This window comes from Rhincodon typus, chromosome 3 (assembly GCF_021869965.1).
Source record: "Rhincodon typus isolate 14 chromosome 3, sRhiTyp1.1, whole genome shotgun sequence".
In the NCBI taxonomy this organism is placed as follows: Eukaryota; Metazoa; Chordata; class Chondrichthyes; order Orectolobiformes; family Rhincodontidae; genus Rhincodon; species Rhincodon typus.
Genome location: NC_063334.1, coordinates 54,211,748 through 54,233,853, shown reverse-complemented (window position 1 = coordinate 54,233,853; position 22,106 = coordinate 54,211,748). Strand labels below are relative to the sequence as shown.

The 22,106-nt window shown below is 40.6% G+C and overlaps 1 protein-coding gene across 1 annotated transcript in view; it reads left to right on the top strand.

The window, feature by feature from the left end:
* Nucleotides 1-22,106, top strand: part of isca1 (iron-sulfur cluster assembly 1) — a 43,492-nt gene that overhangs the window by 8,974 nt on the left and 12,412 nt on the right. Inside the window, exons 2-3 of the mRNA XM_020516916.2 lie at nt 4,991-5,044; nt 9,659-9,764. Coding sequence (XP_020372505.1) covers nt 4,991-5,044; nt 9,659-9,764 — 160 coding nt within the window. The remainder of the gene's footprint in view (nt 1-4,990; nt 5,045-9,658; nt 9,765-22,106) is intronic.

The following is a 22,106-nucleotide window of genomic DNA, read 5'->3' as shown; positions in this document are numbered from 1 at the left end:
ATTAGTATCCAGCTACAGCAAGTAGTTGAGAAAGCTAATGGAATGTTATTCTTTATCTTGATGGGAATTGAATATAAAAGTAGGGAGCTTTATAAGACCATAAGATATAGGAGCAGAATTAGGTTATTCAGCCTATTGAGTCTGTTCCACCATTTGATCGTGGCTGATTATTTTCTGAACGTTATTCTCCTGCCTTCTCCCAACAACCCTTGACCTCTTCACTAATTAAGAACCTATCTGTTTCTGTTGTAAATACACTCAATGAATGGCCTTCAAGTCCTCCTGAGGCAACAAGTTCTACAGGTTCATCACCCTCTGGCTGAAGAAATATATTCTCATCTCCATTCTAAAGGGCTGTCGCTTCGCTGTGAGGCTGTGCCTTTGACTCCTAGTCTCTCCTACTCGTGAAAACATCTCCAAGCCCACTTAATGCAGGCTGCTAAGTTTTAATGAGATTCCTTCCCCCACCCCCCCATCATCCTTCTAGACTTAGTATAGACCCATGGACCTCAACCACTCCTCAGATATTCTTGTAACCCTCCTCTGGATCCCCTCTGATGCCAGCACATCCTTAGATACGGTTCCAAAACTGCTCTCAATATTACAAATGCGGTATGACCAGACCCTGAGAGAGCTACAGGAGACCATCTCTTCTCTTGCATTCTAAACCTTTCGAAATAAAAGTAATGTTTACATTTGCCTTCCTAACAACTAACTGAATCTGCATGCTAACCTTAAGAGAATCCTGAACTAGGATTTCTAAATCCCTTTGTGCTACAGATTTCCAAAGCCTTTCCCCATTTAGCAAATAGTTTAGGCCTCTAATCTCCCTGTCAAAGTGCATAATCTCTCACTTAACCACATTGTATTACATCTGCCACTTCTTTGCCCACTCTCCTAGTCTGTCCAAGTCTTCTGAAGCCTCCCTGCTTCTTTAACACCTACCTGTCCCTCCAGATGATGTCATCTGCAAACTTTGCAGTATTTTTTCTTCCAGATCATGAATGTATAATGTGAATAGTTGTGGGGTCCACCAGTTCCCACACCACACAGATACAAACATTGCCTGGCCCTGCAATTAGTTCTTAATTTGACTTTTTAAAAAAACCTACTGGTATTTTAGTTTGTAACCTGTAAATGTTTTTCCTATTTGCCTTCAATCTGACAATAACCAATAATAGATTAGTCAACTTAGCAGCTATTACAAACCAATTGATTTTATGGCTTTCCTGTGATGTTGCCCTTTTCTTTTGAGCTGTGCCCCTGATCCTGGGCTTCAATTTATCCTGTAAAAAGACCTTGCAAACTATGTGCCAAGGAAACCAAGCAAAAAGTATCTCCCTTTCCTGACTGTGCACAGTAATACAGGATATTAAGTTTACTGGAAAACAGGATTAGAACGTTAGGTGGTTGGTTTTGTCTGACACAGACTTGATGGTCCGTAGGACCCTTTTCTGTGCAGTAGGCCTAAATGACCCTAGGATGAATTGTTGAATGGAGTAAAAGAATTTTATTTAGGTGTTTGTGCCCACAATCAAAATGCTGGTGCACAGGTACAAAAACTAGTGCAAAGAACTGAACATTGTTATTCCAGTTCTCTACTGCCAAAGTTACAGAATAATGTCTCAGTTGCATAGATCAGTGGTAAGCCCGATCGCAAGTACTACATTCAGTTTTGAACTCCAAACCTCAGCATTGACATAATGGCTTTTGAGTGATAGAGTGCAGTTTAGCAGAATAATATCCGAATTAAATTGCCAAGTTAGATTGCATAAACTTGGTTTATATTGTTGTGATTTTAGTTGATGTTAAGATTGGACAGAATGAAACCTGGTTTGTTGGATCCAAGATAACAAGGTGTAGAGCTGGATGAACACAGCAGGTCAAGCAGCATCCGAGGAGCAGGAAGGCTGATGTTTCGGGCCTAGACCCTTCTTCAGAAATGGGGGAGGGGAAGGGGGTTCTGAAATAAATAGGGAGAGAGGGGGAGGCGGATAGAAGATGGATAGAGGAGACGATAGGTGGAGAGGAGACAGACAGGTCAAAGAGGTGGGGATGGAGCCAGTAAAGGTGAGTGTAGGTGGGGAGATAGGGAGGAGATAGGTCAGTCCAGGGAGGATGGACAGGTCAATGGGGCGGGATGAGGTTAGTAAGTAGGAGATGGGGGTGGGGCTTGAGGTGGGAGGAAGGGATAGGTAGGAGGAAGGACAGGTTAGGGAGGCGGGGACGAGCTGGGCTGGTTTTGGGATGCGGTAGGGGTAGGGGAGATTTTTGAAGCTTGTGAAGTCCACATTGATACCATTGGGCTGCAGGGTTCTCAAGCGGAATATGAGTTGCTGTTCCTGCAACCTTCGGGTAGCATCGTTGTGGCACTGCAGGAGGCCCAGGATGGACATGTCGTCTGAAAGATGGGAGGGGGAGTTGAAATGGTTCGCGACTGGGAGGTGCAGCTGTTTAGTGTGAACCGAGCATAGGTGTTCTGCAAAGCGATCCCCAAGCCTCTGCTTGGTTTCCCCGATGTAGAGGAGGCCACAACGGGAACAGCGGATGCAGTATACCACATTAGAAGATGTTCAGGTGAACATCTGCTTGATGTGGAATGTCTTCTTGGGGCCTGGGATGGGGGTGAGGGGGTAGGTGTAGGGGCAGGTGTAGCACTTCCTGCGGTTGCAGGGAAGAGTGCCGGGTGTGGTGGGGCTGGAGGGGAGTGTGAAGCGGACAAGGGAGTCACGGAGTGGTCCCTCCGGAAAGCAGATAAGGGTGGGGAGGGAAAAATGTCTTTGGTGGTGGGGTCGGATTGCAGATGGCGGAAGTGTTGGAGGATGATGCATTGGATCCGGAGGTTGGTGGGGTGGTATGTGAGGATGAGGGGGATTCTGCTTTGGTTGTTATTGCGGGGAGGGGGTGTGAGGGATGAGTTGCGGGAAATGCGGGAGACACGGTCGAGGGCGTTCTCGACCACTGAGGGGGGGAAGTTGCGGTCCTTGAAAAACGAGGACATCTGAGATGTACGGGAGTGGAATGCCTCATCCTGGGAGCAGGTGCGGCGGAGTCGAAGGAATTGGGAATAGGGGATGGCGTTTTTGCAGGAAGGTGGGTGGGAGGAAGTGTATTCTAGGTAGCTGTGGGAGTTGGTGGGCGTGAAATGGATATCGGTTTCTAGATGGTTGCCCGAGATGGAGACAGAGAGGTCCAGGAAGGGGAGAGAGGTATTAGAGATGGTCCAGATGAACTTAAGGTTGGGGTGGAAGGTGTTGGTCAAGTGGATGAACTGTTCAGGCTCCTCGTGGGGGCATGAGGCGGCGCCGATACAGTCATCAATGTAACGGAGGAAGAGGTGGGGTTTAGGACCAGTGTAGGTACGGAAGAGGGATTGTTCCATCCAAAATTCTGAGAGCAGCTAATGGAATTTAAATTAATTTTAAAAATTCAATTAAAATTGAATCTGAAATTAGAAGCTAGTCTCAGTAACAATAAGCAGAAACTATTAATTGTTATAAAAATTGTCTGGTGGAGGGAGAAAATCTGTCATCTTGATTTGACATAGCCCCCATCCTACAAAGAGGCAGGCATAGCTTGGGCCCATGCGGGTACCCATGGCCACCCCCTTTGTCTGTAGGAAGTGGGAGGAATTGAAAGAGAAGTTGTTGAGGGTGAGGACGAGTTTGGCTAAGCGGATGAGGGTGTCAGTGGAGGGGGACTGGTCGGGCCTGCGGGACAGGAAGAAGCGGAGGGCCTTTAGGCCATCTGTATGGGGAATGCAGGTTTATAGGGACTGGATGGCCATGGTAAACATGGGGTGTTGGAGACCGGGGAATTGGAAGTTCTGGAGGAGGTGGAGGGCGTGGGTGGTGTCACGGATGTAGGTAGGGAGTTTCTGGACTAAGGGGGAGAAAATGGAGTCGAGATAGGTGGAGATAAGTTCGGTGGGGCAGGAGCAGGCGGAGACAATGGGTCGACCAGGGCAGTCAGGTTTGTGGATTTTGGGAAGGAGATAGAAGCGGGCGGTGCGGGGTTGGGGAACAATGAGGTTGGAGGCTGTGGGTGGGAGGTCACTTTCTTTATAACCATCCAACTTTCTTTATAACCATGGAGGCCATTTACTGTACACGTTGACCAGAAACTGTCTCTGTACTTTTAATGCAAAGAATAAAATGTTTTTTGTCTAATAAACATGACTTGTATTACACTAGGCGAAGTATAAATTTGGAAAGATGTCATTACAGATCTTAGAAAAGGATTCAGATTCAGCATTTGTTGGAGATCACTAATTCCTACAACTGAATTACTATTTTTGGAGTCAGTTAAGAGCCAAACACATTGCTGTGGATGGGGGCTATGTCAAATCAAGATGACAGATTTTCTCCCTCCACCAGACAATTTTTTATAACAATTAATAGTTTCTGCTTATTGTTACTGAGACTAGCTTCTAATTTCAGATTTAATTTTAATTGAATTTTTAAAATTAATTTAAATTCCACTAGCTGCTCTCAGAATTTTAGATGGCCTCTGGTTAATGGAGGGTAAAATATGCGTGATGACCAAACATATTTTGAAAGCTTATTTTTAGTAACCTTATGTGAAGATTTCACACATGGGATTTCCACACGTCTAATACCCAGCATAATAAAAAAGTGAGCTTTCTGTCACTTTTTAATTTGATTTTGTGTTTGTATCCCATTGATCACAATTGTTCTAAAACTATGATAATGATTGGAGCTTTATGTAGGCTCTGGTAATGGAAGGAAATGGATAAATTCAATAATGGGAATTAAATGGGATCTGATTACAAAGTATCCTGGTCTCCATCTGATTTCACCAGAAGGAGCATGAGAAATGAGTTCCCAAATTTTAGAAACATTTTGTATGTTTAAAAAGTTCTGTTATTATTTCGTAGGAATGTAGTGATAAGTTTTTAAGTTATGTCGGTTTGATTTTAAAATTGAAATCTTTGTTAAACATTTAAACTTTTATTTTTCCTCCTATCTAGACTCCTTTAGCTGTTAATAAAATTAAACAGCTGTTACAGGAAAAACCAGAATATGTAAGTATTTTTAGCTATCTCTCACTCTTGCATGTCAGTCCGTATTTGTTTAGAAAAATGCTTTACGTTGCAGCACGAATATTGTACCAGTGATGCTATTTATACCGTGCAAAATAATTTAACTTTCCTTTGGTATCATCCGGTGAATAAACGAATAAAAATACTGCATCAAAGGTAATGCTGTTGATAGTCTATAATTTTGATTGAAGATTTTGAGCAAGTGATTAGGTGTGTAGTTGAGGGTATTACAGTTGATCTAGACTCTCATGACAGGCCAGGGTAGTAAGAGCTGATTGTGCTAAATAGCTCTGGATCCATTGGATCCAAAATTGACGTATTGACAGGAAGCAGAGGGTGAATGTTGCTGATGGGTTTTTTTTATTTGCAACTGGTAACCTGTGTTCAGTGGTGTACCACAGAGTTTTGTGCTGGGTCCCTTAAAATCCATATATTAATGATCTAGACATGAACGCAAAAGTTTTGATCAATAAGTTCACAGACAACACAGAAGTTGGTGGTGTCTTAAATAGATTATAGGATGATTTAAACAGGCTGGTCAGATAGCCACAACAGTAGCAAAAGGAACTTAATCCTGAAAATTTAGGAGTCGAAGGGAATACACAATGAGTACAGAGGATCAAAATAACTTTGGTGTGCAGGTCTATAAGTCCCTGAAGGCAACACGACGGGTCGATAAGATGGCTCAGAAGGTATTTGGGATACTTGCCTTTATTGGTCAAGGTTATAAAATTGCAAAAGTTACACGAGCAGGGAGGTTCTGATGGAGTTATATAAAATTTAGTTAGGCCAGAGCTGGAGTACTCGCAATGCAATTCTGGTTGCATTGCTAGAGGAAGGATATGATTACATTATAGAGAGGGTGCGGAGCAGATTCGCCAGAATATTGCCAATGCTACAGTGATTTAGCTATGAAAGGAGACTAGATAGGCTGGGGTTGCTGAGCAGAGAAGGCTGAGAGCAGACCTGAATAAGGTATGCAAAACTATGAGGGCACAGATAGGGTAGATAGAAACTTTCCCTTAGTAGAGGCCACAGGGGCAGGAGGTTTTAGAAGGAATTTGAGGAAAACTTTTTCAGGTTGGCAGTTACCTGAAGCTCACTAAATAAAAACCAAAAGAACTGCGGATGTTGTAAATCAGGAACAAAAACAAAGTTGCTGGAAAAGCAACTTTTCCCCCACCCCACACACCAGGCCTTGTTACCACATAGCCTGCCACTACACACCCCCTGTTGTTAGTCACTAACAGTCCCCATTAACAGCTACTCACCCTCCCAGCCTGATCGTTAGCCTTTGTCTTCCAACTGTCTTTCTCGCTCTTTGGGCTCTATCCTATTGTTTACTCCCTACCCCACTCACCTCCCTATTTTCTGCATATAAACTGAAGTTTTCCCAGCCACTATCAGTTCTGAGGAAGGGTCACTGGACCTGAAATGTTAACTCTGTTTTCTCCTCCACAGATGCTGCCAGACCTGCTGAGCTTTTCCAGTAACCTGAAGCTCACTGCCTGAAAGGGTGATAGAAGTGGGAATCCTTGGGTTTTTTTTTTTTAAGTATTTTGATGAACTTTTAAAACACCATAGTATGGAAGACAATGGGTCAAGTGCTAGAAAATGGGACTAGGGTAGATAGGTACTCGATGACTGGTGCGGATGCGATTGGACAAGGGGCTTCTTTTTCCATATTGTAAAGCTCTGACTCTAAAGGGGAAATGGTTAAATTTTCTCTTATTCAGGTTGATCAATACCTGACACTTCAGTGACAAGTAACATTTCATGCCACATATCAATGCAAACCTGAATATTGTCCAGGTCTTACTAGCAGTGAACATATCATGCTTCATTATCTGAGGAGTTGTGGATGGTACTCAGCACTGTGCAATCATGAGCAGAACATTCCCAGTTCTGACTTCATGGTCAAGGGAAGGTTGTTAGTGAAGGAAGTGAGTTTGGTTGGGCTTAATAAATCTTGTACCAATGTTGTGTGGCTGAACTGATTAGTTTCCAAGAACCAAAGCTGCCATCTGAATACAAATAAACCCTTTCACATTTCAAATGAAAAAGATTAGAAGTGCCTTTATGTGAGAGAAATTGCCCCACCCTTTAATGTAAACCTCTTTGGACCATAACATTGAAGTGGTAGCTGTCACCACAAGGTGAGAAAGTGAATTGGATTATTTGATGGTCCTTCTCTTCCTACAGAGGTGACTTTTTTTACATGGGAACAAAGAAGATATGAGCAGGAGTAGGCCATTCAACCCCTTGAGCCTGGTTAATATTATCATGGCTGATCATCAAGCTCAATGCCCTAAACCCGTTCTTTCCTATATACCTTGATCCCTTTAGCTACAAGAGCTATATCTACCTTCTTGAAAACCCATAATGTTTTGGCCTTAACGTTTTCTGTGGCAGCGAATTCCACAGGTTCACCACCCTCTGGGTGAAGAAATTTCTCCTCATCTCAGTCCTTTTAAAGGTGTACACCTCATCCTTAACTTATGACCCTCGGTTGTGGACTCCCTCACCATCAGGAACCTCCTTCCAGCATCTAACCTAACTCGTGCTGTTAGTTTTTTTTTGTAGGTTTCTGGGATTCCTTCTAAACTACAATGAATACAACGCCAACCAACTCAGTCTCTCCTCATATCAGTCCTGCCATCCCAGGAATCAGTTTAGTAAATCTTCACTGGACTCCCTCTATAGCAAGAACATCTTTCCTCGGATAGGGGAAACCAAAACTACACACAATATTCCAAGTGTGATCTCATTAATGCCCTGTTTTAATTGTAATAAGGCACCCTTGTTCTTGTACTTGCATCCTCTCACTATGAAGGCCAACATAGGTTTCTTCATTACTGCCTGCTGCACCTGAGCACTTACTTCCACCAACTGGTAACTGAGGGTACCCAGGTCTCGCTGAAAACTCCCCCTCTCAATTTACAGCCCATTGGAAAAAGCAATCTGCCTTCCTATTTTTGCGATCAGAGTGGATAGCCTTTTATTTATCCACATTATACTGCATCTGCCATACATTTGCCTGCTCACTCAACCTGTCCAAATCACACTGAAACGTCTCTGCATTTTTCTCACAGCTCACCCTTCCACCCAGCTACACATTTTGAGAAATTGCACTTAATTGCCTCCTCATTGGACTGAAGGGTCTGTTTCTATGCTGTATGACTCTATATTTGGTGGTCAAACAAGCTGGGATCCTAGTACTGGTCCCTGTGGTACTCCATTAGTCTGCTTGCCATTCCAAAAAAGACCATTTATTCCTACTCTTCCTTTCCTGTCTGCTTACCAATTTTCTATCCATCTCAATATGCTACCCACAATCCTATTCGCTTCGATTTTGCATCTTAATCTCTCTGTGGATCTTTGTCAAAAGCCTTCTAAAAGTCCAAATAAACCACATCCACCGGCTTCCCCGATCAACTGAGGTTACATCCTCAAAGAATTCAAGTAGATTTGTCAAGGATGATTTCCCTTTTGTAAATCCACGCTGACTGTGTTTAAATGTAATTAATTTCTTTTACATTTCATTTCCCCTTTAAGAGAGGCTGTGGTGTTACCCCCAAATATTCTGTTTGTGAAGTCTAATTTGTAAATGACCCACAACAAACTCTCACATTAAACTATAACGATGGATATTTTTATATTCAAACCTGGGGCATAACTTTCTCAACACATATGCAAGGAAGAACGAGTAAAGAAGGAAATGTTACAGTTTCAAATAACTGCTTAAACACGAAAGGACATTATTTTTCCAGTGTGTCATTGCCCACTGAAGGTTCTAGCAGCTATCTAGTCTGACAGAACTCCTTTTTCATAGGGGATCAGATGCAGGTGGTACAGTTGCAAGCATAGCCATGATTCTTGTAGACTGTGAATTAGTTCATTTTTCAGGTGGAATGAAGGATTTTTCCTGGAAATCAGATCTTGAGAGAGGGTGAAACCAGACACAAGCTTTAGCTGAATCTGAGGCTGCCTGTTTCTCTCTGTTCCAATTAAAAATCAAACTGAGCTAAGAATTCGGAGCAGTATAATTTAAAGCTGTTCAACAACCAGCAGCTTGTCATGTGACAGGGTTCTTGATTGTGTCTGTTCAACCAGATAACGTAGTTTTGATGTCTGTGATCAAAAGCAGTTGTATATTGTAAGAGATAACTGTGGAGCCACAATCAGCCTCAATAGCTTTCTCAGTATAGGACTAGTTGGGGAGACCCACTGTTTGCTGCTTTGGGTAGGTTTTAGTGCAATGTTTATACAAATAAAAGTGTGATATTCAAGAGAGATGACTTAGTTTTTTCCCCTGGTAATTGTTGGAAATTTCTAGAAACAGTCAACTTGCCCTTTTCTGAAAGCAGCCATTTTAAATATAGCAAGAATCCATTTTAAAAATTAAACTAGAGAGTTTTTTAAAAAATCAACCTAGGATTTTTCTTCATGCCTTGCGGGTGCGACCCTGAGAGTGATTGATTAAAAGAGTAAGTTATCTTGCAGCATATCTGTTAATTGTAAAATTCTTATTGGACAGTAAACGTAATTAAGGAAGTGAACAACCTGCATTTTTTCCAAAATATAATTCTGTGGTAGATTGGATTGAAGATTGGAGTCCGAACCAGAGGATGCAATGGTTTGTCTTACACTTTAGAATACACAAAGGAGAAAAGAGAATCGGATGAAGAGGTAGTCCAGGATGGTAAGTTCCCTTATTATATACATATTCTTTGTTTTGTTTCTCATCAGCTTTGTGTTTTATTCTAAATATCTATTGTACATTGTAAATACTGAATTCCAGACCTTTAACTTGCATCTCATTGCCCCACATTTTTAAAAGTAAACTGCAACTGTTGCGATAGAACTTAGTGATCCATACTATAGTTTAGCTTTCCTGCGTGTATGAATAATTTGAATGCTTAATAAAACTTGAAACTGAATGGATTTCACACTGAAATCGATTCGAAGCTCAGTGCAACTGCCCTGTGACAGCTATTCAAACTCTCCAAGCCTGGTCTTTGCTGAGTTACTTTGTTAAATATACTGTTAATGGGATTCTGAAGATCAAAAAATAGACTTGGGTGCTTTGACCTGTTAGATGCTATCCTTCCAGATTATGAATTCCACTGTCTTCAAATTTCAAATCCATCAGTTTAACAGTAAAACATTAGATCAGAAGTCAGCCACTGGGCCATCACGCCGCCTCTGCCATTCAATGAGATCACAGCTGATAATCCTCAACTCCACGCTCTGCCTTTCCCCATAACATCCGATTCTGTTATTGCTTAACCTTTCTTTTGTAGTCTTGGAGCTTTCTCAATAACCAAGCCTTGACAGCCTCTGCAGTAAAGAATTTCACTGAGAGAAATTCCTCCTCATCTGTCTTAAATGGGTGATCCCTTGCTCTGAGATTATGTCCTCTGGTTCTCAACTCTCTCAGAAGGAGAAACAACTACTCCACATCTACCCTGTCAAGCCTCCTAAGATTGATTTTTCAGTAAAGTCTCGTCTCTTATTCTTCTGAACACAATATGTCCAAGCCAAGCTTACTCAACCTCTCTTCATAAGAAAATCCCTTCATACTTGGAATCAATCTCATGATCCTTCTCTAGGCAGCTTTCAGTACAAGTGTATTTACTCTTAAATAACGGGCTCAAAATGTTGATGGTTTTTTGTATGTTTATTAAATGAGTCGTAAGTCTTGACCCTTACTGTTTTTATTCTGAATCGGTGTAAGAAAATGATTCATTACATTCGGACTAAATTTGCCATTCATGACATAGAACGAATCCATTTTGATCTGTCACCCAGCTGCATCTGAAATGTGGCTGACCTTAGATTTACTTTCTTTATCTTGTTGTTTATTCTTTCATGGTATTTGAGTGCCACAGACAAGTCCAGCATTTGTTGCCCATTTTCTATTTGCTGTTGATCTGAGTGATCTGCCCAGCCATTTAGAGGGCAGGTAAGAGTCAGCCATATTGCTGTGGGCCTGGAGTCTCATGTTGGATAGATTGGATAAGGATGGTAGATTTCCTTCCCTCAAGGACATTAGTAAACCAGGATTTTTTTAACAACAATCCATGATCATTCTTCTGGTCACCATAACTGACTCTCTCAATTCTAGATTGAATTAAGTTAATTTACATTCTACCAGCTACCCAGTGGAAATTCAGTGATATCACTATGCCAACATCTGTCGTGTTGTTCTTGACTTGATATCTAATAGGTCCAGTCAAAAGAAAGACACTGTGGCTGTTGGAAATCCAAAATACAAATATAAAATGCTGGTAATACTTGGATCTAACAATATCTATAGAGAAAGAAGCAAAACTAATATATTTTTGGTTGATCTTTCAATCTGCATTATTTCTTGTATTTTCTGTTTTGCTGACTGGCATAAGATCCATACTAGACTTAGAGAACTGCAGGTTATTTTCCCTGCAGGCTTGTTACAATAATCTAACTGCTGTACTTCAGTGTTAATATTCTGAATCCAGTCTGTAAATTACAAGATTAATTGAATTTGGTTTACAGCTTGCTATGGTGGGATTTATACATTTCTCCTTCGGATTACTTGTATATTGAAGGTTACCATTATTCATTTTGAATCTTTTTTGACTTAAATACACTTAGGTATCCATTTAATGTACAATGTTTGTATCTATAATGGAACAAATAAACTACAACAAAATAAAGGAGAAATGATTTAATATGATTTATTATGAAGTGAACCAGAGGATCCCCACGCCATTCCCAAGAACGAAGTATTGAATTGAGCTTTCAAATTTAGTCTCCCAGTCACTCTTGTTATCTACAGACAACTGTTTCAGAAAATTGACTGGATCACGTACGAATTAGTTGCACACTTCACAATGAATTAGCATTTAAAATCTTCTTAATAATGACCATTGCACCTATTAAATAATAGATCTGTATAATTTTCTTGTTTAATTGAGAACCCTCAATGTAATAAAATATAATACAAAAGAGACTAACATTTAACATTTTGGCTTTATTATAATTGGTTTTAATGCAGATGGCAGTCGTAAGATAAACCTTAAATGTTTTATGATTTTTGTGCTTGCTAGATACTTTGGTTATTTGCAACATAAAATAATGCCTAGGCACTCAAGCCAATTCTGTCTGTGAACCAACATTTAACCTGGTCCATGAAGTAATCTGGGACTGAGAATGTTCCAAATTAATAATAATTTTGTCATTTGTTTACTTTGGGACCTCTCTTAACAACATTGAAGTACTGACAGATTGTGTATGTTAAGCTATAAATATGAATCGGGCTTGCTGAGAAAATCAGAAGCAAAAATTTAGCAGCATTAGGTAGATTAATCACAGTCTGTAATCTGATGATACTTTATATTAAATAATAAAACAGTTTTTGTGTTTTCTTGCACATTAGGAGCAGTACTTTGAACAAATATCACCCATAAATTTTTAGAAATCAGATATTAAGCCTTGTTCCACTCTCCATAGCTTATTGAAACACTGATGCAAGACATCGGCAATTCTTCCCCTAGAAATATGAACCATATCACTGGAATACTAAAAAGGAATCTGTAGCAATTAAAGTTTTTTTTTTTTTCTGCTACCCCCTTTCCTCCCCAAATTGAATTTATAACTAAGTTATCCTAATGGGATAACTACCAAGACTATGGACAGATATAATAATTGATGATTTGGTGATCATTGTCAACTGGTTCTAATCCCTGGATGAATGTTTGCTTTTTTTCTAGTGCCTATCACCCAATCTACCCAAGCATGAATGATTCCTTTACTGTACAAGTGACGTTGGTGCTTGTCACTTAACTTATATTTCATCTGTGTATAAATTGAATCTTGTTTGCTACTGAAATTGTAATGACAAGATACCTTACTCCCTTAAAAGGATTTTTTTAAAAAACGTGATCTTAATTTCAAGGAATCAATCAATCAGTCACTGCACTAATATTTATCAGTACAATTATGATTACCAGTATATTAGTGTTTGCATTGTGAATCCAGGTCGTATAGATAATAACTTTGTTTTCAGTCTACTGGTATTAAACTTAATTCACTTCTCAAAATTAAAGAAAATAAGCTTTCACATATCAGCCGCACAAACCAAAATATCAAAGATAAATTTAATTAAAATTTCGGAGATAGTAAGAACTGTCGATGCTGGAGTCAGAGATAACCGTGTGGAGCTGGAGGAACACAGCAGGCCAGGCAGCACCAGAGACGTCAACTTTGCCTGGTCTGCTGTGTTCCTCCAGCTCCACCCTGTGTTATCTCTTAATTAAAATTCAGTGACTTTTTTCTTAAAAAGTTTTAATGTTTAAGATTTCCCACTGATGCTTTTAAATAAGATTAGAAAATTAATTGTACTACTTTTTGTCAAAGCATCCTTGTCAGCTTTTAAGAATCAACTCTGTGGATGCAAATGAAGATGAAATTGACAAACTCATAACCTCGCACTCATGTATGTAAAAAATTTGAAGTTATAACAGCCTTCCCTAGAAAGATCTCTTTTTAAAAATACTTCTACTACTGAAAATCTAGCATGAAAATAGTTCTTATTTGTAGTCACTGATTTATTTGGTGAGGAAAGATTACTACTAGAACAAATAGGTTTTTTTCAATTTTACTAACTGCTTCAGAAGAAAATTGGAGGCTTTAATATTGTCTGGAAATTTTTTTTCATTATATCTCTAAGTTACAAAAATTCTTTTTTGTATTTTGTTGAATTTTCTTCATCTCTTGCCTAAATACAGTGTGTACATTTTTAGCAAGTGGAGGGGAATGTTTGACTTGCACTTCAGTTATAGGGCCCTCTGTGGCACAGAGGTTGTATCCCTACGACTGGACTGGTTGGCCTGAGTTCAAGACCCACCTGCTCCAGAGGTATGTAATAACATCTCTGAACAGGTTGATTAGAAAAATGGGTTAAATTTAAAAAAAAACACTACTTCTGTAATAGAAACAGAAAGAGCTGGAAATGCTCAGGTCTGACAGCATCTGTAGAGAGAGAAAGAGTTATTGTTTCAGTCATAGAAGCGTTGAAGGTAGGAGCAAGAGGAGGCCATTCAGCCCTTTGAGTCTGCTCCACCATTCTTCACGATCATGGCTGATCATCTAAGTCAATAGCCTAATCCTGCTTTCTCCCCATAACCTTTGATTCCATTTGCCCCAAGTGCTATATCTAATCGCCTCTTGAATACATTCAATGTTTTTGCATCAACTACTCCCTGTGGTAATGAATTCCACAGGCTCACCACTCCTTGGGTGAAGAAATGTCTCCTCATCTCCATCCTAAATCATCTACCCCAATTCCTCATACTGTGACCCCTGGTTCTGAACACTCCACCATCGGGAACATCCTCTCTGCATCTACCCTGTCCAGTCCTGTTAGAATTTTAAGTCTCCTAAGAACATCCTTCCTCAGAAAAGGAGACCAAAACTGCACACAATATTCCAGTGTGGTCTCACCAAGGCCCTGTACAACTGCAACAACACAGCCCTCCTCCTGTACTGAACCTCTCGCAATGAAGGCCAACATACATTTGCCTTCTTTACTGCCTGCTGCACCTGCATGCATTACTGGCTGGTGCACAAGGATGCCCAGGACCCGCTGTACACTCCCCTCTCCCAAATTACAGGCATTCAGGTAATAAGCTGCCTTCTTGTTTTTGCTTCCGAAGTGAATAACCTCACATTTATCCAAATTGTACTGCATCTGCCATTGATTTGCCCACTCACCCAACCTGTTGATCACGCTGAAGGATCTCTGCATCCTTGTCACAGTTCACCCTCCCACCCAACATGCCTATGACCTTTCAAACTCTTATATTCATTTTGTAGTTACAACTTCACATAATGAGTACTGTTGATTTCTGATCTAGGGTGTTTTCGGAAGTTATATATAAAGGTTCTATACATGATCAATTTAGCTGTTGCTTCCAATCAATCACTTTATTGAACGACAACAGCAACTTCGAGCAGCTTTAACATAATAAAATGTCCCCAGAAAATTCACTGGAGCATTACAAAACAAAATACGACACCAAGCTATACAAGGATATCTATGGTCTGATTGCCTAAAACTTGGTCAAAGAGGTAGACTTAAGGAGTGTGTTACAGGAAGAAATTGAGGTACAGGGATTGAGACCAGGGGAAATCCCAGGACTTTACAGGCTGTGCAGCTGAAGACACTCCAAAGGTGGAGCGATTTTAAAATTCATGATGCTTAGGAGTCCAGAATGAAAGGAAACCGGATATCACGGAGGCTTGTGGAGCTGAAAGTGATTGATTGATTTAATTTTATTGCCACGAGTACCGAAATACAGTGAAAAGCTTCGTTTATGAGCAGTACAGGCAGATCACGGCAAGCAAAGGATGTACAGATCAAAAAGACTTGGAGACATACAGGTTACAATGCAGGTCACATTATTTGAGGCTAGAGTCCATTCAACAGTCTGATAATGGCTGGAAAGAAGCTGTGGGTGTGTTCAGACTTCTGTGTCTTCTGCCTGACAGAAGAGGTTGTCGGAGGTCATTACCAGCGTGTGATGGGTCTTTGATGTTGGCCACCTTTCTGCGGCAGCGAGCCGTGTAAATAGAGTCCATGGATGGAAGGTTGGCTTCCATGATGGTCTGGGCTGTGCACACCACCTTCTGATTAAAGAAATGGAGGAGAGAGATTCATGCAGCTAAATGAAAGGTCTACCTACCTCACCTGAAACCAAAGTTGTGAAAACAGTGTCCCAAATTTAAGTTGTGAAATTTAGGCTTTGCTTGTTAATTTTCTTAAACAATTTGCTTAGAATATAGTTTCCACCTGTGCAAATGCAAAACTCATGCTTACACCTGAACCCAAAAGTGGCTTGTCATTTTTGGTAGATTTATATATACCTGTACCATAAATTGAAAAACGCTCAGAGAGGTAAATATTTACATCACATTAAAGCTAGTTTTCGTTCAACTCTAGTGCAAGCTGGAGTGGAAATCCTTCACATTTCTTACTGAGAGCTTTTTAAACAATAGAACAATACTTTTTTTTACAAGTATTACACTGATGTTAACAAGGTGTAGAGCTGGATGAATACAGCAGGCCAAGCAGCATCAGAGGAGCAGGAAAGCTGACGTTTCGGGTCAAGACCCTTCTTCAGAAAAAAAACTTGGCCTGCTGTGTTCATCCAGCTCTACACCCTGTTATCTCAGATTCTCCAGCATCGGTAGTTCCTACTATCTCTGCACTGATGTTGTTGTAGAACAATATGTGCCACCTTGTAACTGACTGTACAACAAATTGAATCAACTTTCTCTCTGAAATCCTTCAGAATATTGAAAACCTTTATCTGATTTTCCAACTACCCTTGACCTTTTCTGCAATTTAAAATTAGAATGTTCTTTTCCTTAATCATGATATTTAACTCCTCGGAATTTTCACTGTGCCATAATAGGCAGTGGTTTGGTTTTGGCCAAAGTAATGTCTTCTGTAATTCAAAATTAACAAATACTGTATAATGGTAAAGGATGACTATTGTGTGAATAGGTAATAATATAACAGTGCAGTAATTCTAGAGTCTTTATATGAATGACAACAAATTGGATTTATGTAATACCACTAACATAGTAAAAGCCCCAAATCATTTCCAAGCACTGTTATTGAGCAAAATTTGAACACTCACACGAGATAGATGATTAAAAGCTTGTTAAAAAGGATAGGTTTCAAGGAGTGCCGGAAAGGAGTTAGAGACGTTTTGTGTAGGAAATTTATAATAGGGCACAAGCAGCTATATGTGTTTTTTTTATATATACTGTCATGGTATTTGCAACTAACTGTTAAATCCAGGATTTGATGCCCGTCCCTAATTGCCTCTTGAAATGAATGAAAAGGGCAGTTGAGAGTAAATCACGTTGTTGTGGCCACACGTAGGCCAAATCAGGTAAGAATGGCAGATTCACTTCACATCAGTGAAAATGAAAGACATTAGTGAGCCAGACAGTTCTTGCAACAAAGAAGCTAGGCGTAGGGGCTGTTTGGCCAGTCCATGCCATTCAACATAATCATGACTGATCATCTATCTTAGTGCCAAGCACCCCACACACTCCCTATACCCATCAACACTTTAGCTTCTAGAAATGTATCTGTTTCTTTCTTAAATATATTTATTGATATAACTTTCACAATCTTAACATCACCATCCTATCCTCTGAGTGAAGAAATTCCTGCATCTCAGTCCTAAATAGCCTATCACATGACCTCTTGTTCTAGAACCCCCTCTCCCCATCACCACCTTCAAAAAGAGAGAAACCTCATTCCTGCATCCAGTCTGTCCAGTCCTTTGATATTTTTATGTTTCAGTTAGATCCCATCTTATTCTTATAAACAGCAGAGAATGTTGGTCTAACTGACCCAGTCTCACCTCAAGACAATCCTGGTATCCCAGGAATTAATTTAGTGAACTTTTGCTGCACTCTGTATGGCAAATCTCCTACCCTAAGAAAGAATGTGCCAAAATTGCACGTAAGTATGGTTCCATCAAGGCTCTGTACAGCTGCAGTAAGACATCTGTGCTCATGCACTCAAGTCCTTTTGCAATGAAGGCAAGTGTAACATTTGCTTTCCTAACTGCTTGCTTCATGTTGCAAGCTTGCTGTTAGTAATACCCAGGCCACTTTGTAGATCAGTATTTCACATTATGTCATCATTCAAATAATATTCTGCTGAAAATAGCTTTGCATTTACTCACTGACTCAACTTGTCTAAATCGGTGTGCAGCCCCTTTACGTCCTCCTCACCATTCTCTCTGTTCCACCTAGTTTGTGTCATCAGCAAGCTTGGAAAAATGACATTTTGATTTTCTCATTTCAATTCATTAAGCCGTATTGTGAATAGCTGGGTCCCAAGCATTGATCCCTGTGGTACCACTCTAGTCACCACCTCCACTCCAAAAAAAGACCCACTTATTCCTTCACTGTGCTGTCTCCTAGCTAATTCTCAATCTATGCCAGTAACACTTAATTCCACATGCTTTAATGTTGCATACAAACCTGTCATGTGGAACTGAATCACAAAGCTTTCTGAAAATCCAAATACACCACCTCCACTAGTTCTCTCCTATCTATTCTGCTAATTGTCATCCTTTGAAAAGTCTCCAATAGATTTATCAAACATGATTTCCCCTTCATTAGTCTGTGTTGACTTTGTCTAATTCCTTTGATATTTTCTAAGTGCCTTGTTATTACGTCCTTTATAGTAGACTCTAACATTTTCCCTACTACTGATATTAGGCTAACCATTCTGTACATTACCTGTTATCCCTTCTTTTTCAATAGGAACATTATATTTCCTCACCCTCCAATCTGCCAGGACTGTTCCAAAATCTGCACAATTTTGGAAGATGATAATCAAACTATTTCCTTGGCCACCTCCTTTGTTACCTTGATGTGTAGATTATCAGACCATGGGGATTTATCAGCTTTCAGTCCCATTTAATTCCTCTACCTTTTTTCAACTAACATTAATTTCCTTCAATTATTCTTTCTCATTAGACTTAGTTCCCTAGCACTTCCAGAAGTTGTTTGTCTTTTTCTGTGAAGATAAACAACTCCTTTAATTCTATTTAAAGTCATAGAGATGTACAGCATGGAAACAGACCCTCAGTCCAACTCATCCGTGCCGATCAGATATTCTTAATTAATCTAGTCCCAGTTTGCCCCTATCCCTCCAAACCCTACCTATTCATTTACCCATCCAGATGCCTTTAAATGTTGTAATTGTATCAGCCTCCACCACTTCCTCTGGCAGCTCATTCCATACACGCACCACGCTCTGTGTGGAAAAAGTTGCTCTTTAGGTCCCCTTTAAATCTTGCCCCTCACCTTAAACCTATGCCCTTTAGATTTGGACTCCCCGACCCCGGGGAAAGACCTTGACTGTTCACCCTATCCGTGCCCCTCATGATTTTATAAACTTCTATAAGGTCACCCCTCAGTCTCTGATGCTCCAGGAAGAATAGCCCCAGCCTATTCAGCCTCTCTCTTTAGCTCAAACCCTCCAATCCCAGCAACATCTTAAATCTTTTCTAAACCATTTCAAGTTTCACAACATCTTTCCTATAGCAGGGAGACTAGAATTGAAAGCACTATTCCAAAAGTGGCCTAACCAATGTCCTGTACAGCCACAACATGATCTCCCAACTCTTGTACTCCATGCACTGCCCAATGAAGGCAAGCGTATCAAATGCTGCCTTCACTATCCCGTCTACCTGCGACTCTACTTTCAAGGAACTATGAACCTGGGTCTCTTTGTTCAGCAACGCTCCCTAGGACCTTACCTTTTAAGTGTATACATCCTGCCCTGATTTGCCTTTCCAAAAATCAGCACCTGATGTTTATCTAAATTAAACTCCATCTGCCACTCCTTGGCCCATCGGCCCGTCTGATCAAGGTCCCATTGTACCCTGAGATAACCACCTTGGCTGTTCAATACACCACCAATTTTGGTGTCATCTGCAAACTTACTAATCTTACCTCCTATATTCACATCCAAATCATTGATATAAATAACAAAAAGCAGTGGACCCAGCATCAATCCTTTTGGCACACTGCTGGTCATAGGCCTCCAGTCTGAAAAGCAAGCCTCCACCACAACCCTCTATCTCCTACCTTTGAGCCAATTGTGTATCCAAATGGCTATTTCTCCTTGTATTCCATGTGATCTTACCTTACCAAACAGTCTACCGTGCGGAACCTTGTCGAATGCCTTCCTGAGGTCCATATGGACGAAGTACACTGCTCTGTCATCATCAATCCTCTACGTCACTTCCTCAAAAAAACTCAAGGAAGTTAGTGAGACACCATTTCCCAACCACAAAGCCATGTTGACTCTCCTTAATCAGTCCTTGCCTTCCCAAGTACATGTAACTCTTGTCCCTCAGAATCCCCTCCAACAACCTGCCCACCAGTGATGTCGGCCTCACCAGTCTATAGTTCCCTGGCTTTTCCTTATCACCTTTCTTAAATGGTGGCACCATGTTAGCCAACCTCCTGTCTTCCAGCACCTCCCCCATGGTTATCAATTTTGCAGTTTTCTCAGCAAGGTGCCCATCAATCACTTCCCTAGCTTCCCACAATGTTCTGGGGTACATCTGATCAGGATCCTGGGATTTATCCACCCTTATGCGTTTTAAGATGTCCAGCACCACCTCTGTAATTTAGACACTTTTTTCAAGGTGTAGCTGTTTACTGCCCCAAGCTCTCTAGCTTCCACGTTCTTCTCTACAGTAAACACTGAGGCAAAGTACTCATTTAGCATCCCACTCATCTCGTGGTTCCACACATAGGTGGCCTTGCTGATCTTTAAGGGGCCCTATTCTCTCTCTAGTTACTGATTTGTCCTTAATTAATTTGGTGAATCCTTTTGGATCTCCTTAACCCTATTTGCCAAAGTTGTCTTATGTCCCCTGACCCCCCCACCCCTCCGATTTCCCTCTTGGGTATACTCCTATTGCCCTTGTACTCTTCTAGGGATTTGCTTAATCTGTGCTGTCTCTCCCTGACATATGGTTCCTTCTTCTTCTGACCAGAACCTCAATTTCTCTTGTCATCCAGCAATCCCTGCACTGACCAGCCTTAGCCTTCACCCTGACAGGAACATAGTATCTCTGACCTCTCGTTATCTCATGTTTAAAGGTTTCCTATTTGCCAGCCGTCCCTTTGCCTGCAAATATCCAATCCCAATCAACTTTCGAAAGTCCTTGCCTAATACCATCAAAATCTGCCTTCCTCCAATTTAGAACTTTAAACTTTTTGATCAGGTCTATCCTTTTCCATCACTATTTTAAAACTAATAGAATTATGATCAATGGCCCCAAAGTGCTCCCCCACCCCAACACCTTTGTCACTTGCCCTGCCTTCTTTCCCAAGAGTAGGTCAAGTTTTGCTCTTTCTCTAGTGGGTACATCCAGATATTGAATAAGAAAATTTTCTTGTACACTCTTAACAAATTCTTCTCCATCCAAGCTTAACACTATGGCAGTCGCAGTCTATGTTTGGAAAGTCCCCCACAACTAGTTTAAATCCTCCCGTATGGCTCAATCTCAGCCAGACGCAGATTAGACTACTTCACTTCTTCTTGTTTCAGTGAAGAGTTCTATCATGTTATGGTCCTTCCTCAAACAACCCCACAGAGATTATTAATTAATCCCTTCTCATTTGCAATACTATATCTAGGGTAGCCTCTTCCCTAGTTGGTTCCTCAGCATACTAGTCCTTTGTTTAAAAAATGTCCAGGTATTTGTCACTATTATTATTCATGTGCTTTGACCAGCGCTATATAGATTAAATTCACTCATGATAACTGTAGCATCCTTGTTACATGCTTCACTAATTTCCTGTTTAATTCTGTCCTCCACCTTACCACTATATTGTTTGGAGGCCTACAGATGACTCCTATGTTCTACCCTTTGTTGCTTCCAGCCAGTCTAATTCTACTTCTAGATTTTCTGGGTCAATATCCTTACTTACCACTGCACTGATTTCACTCTTTATTAACAATGGCACTCCACTTTCATCTCCTTTTTGCCTATTTTCCCTAAATAATTTGAATACTTTTTTGATATTCCATACCCAGCCTTGGTCATCCTGTAGTCTTGGCTCTGTAATCACAATCATGTTGTACATTGGTACAAGTTATGTGCACTTTTAATGTGTCTACCTCATTGCAAATTGTCCATGCATTCAAAAACAATACCTTGCTTTTTTTTTAACATGTTGCACATTATTTTTGTGTCATGGCCGTATTTGCTACCAGACTTATTTCCTCTGCCATAACAAGGTGTAGAGCTGGATGAACACAACAGGCCAAGCAGCATCAGAAAGGCAGGAAAGCTGACGTTTCAGGCCTAGACCCTTCTTCAGAAATGGGGTAGGGGAAGGGGGTTCTGAAATAAATAGGAAGAGAGGGGGAGGTGGATAGAAGATGGATAAAGGAGAAGATAGGTGGAGAGGAGACAGACAGGTCAAAGAGGCGGGGATGGAG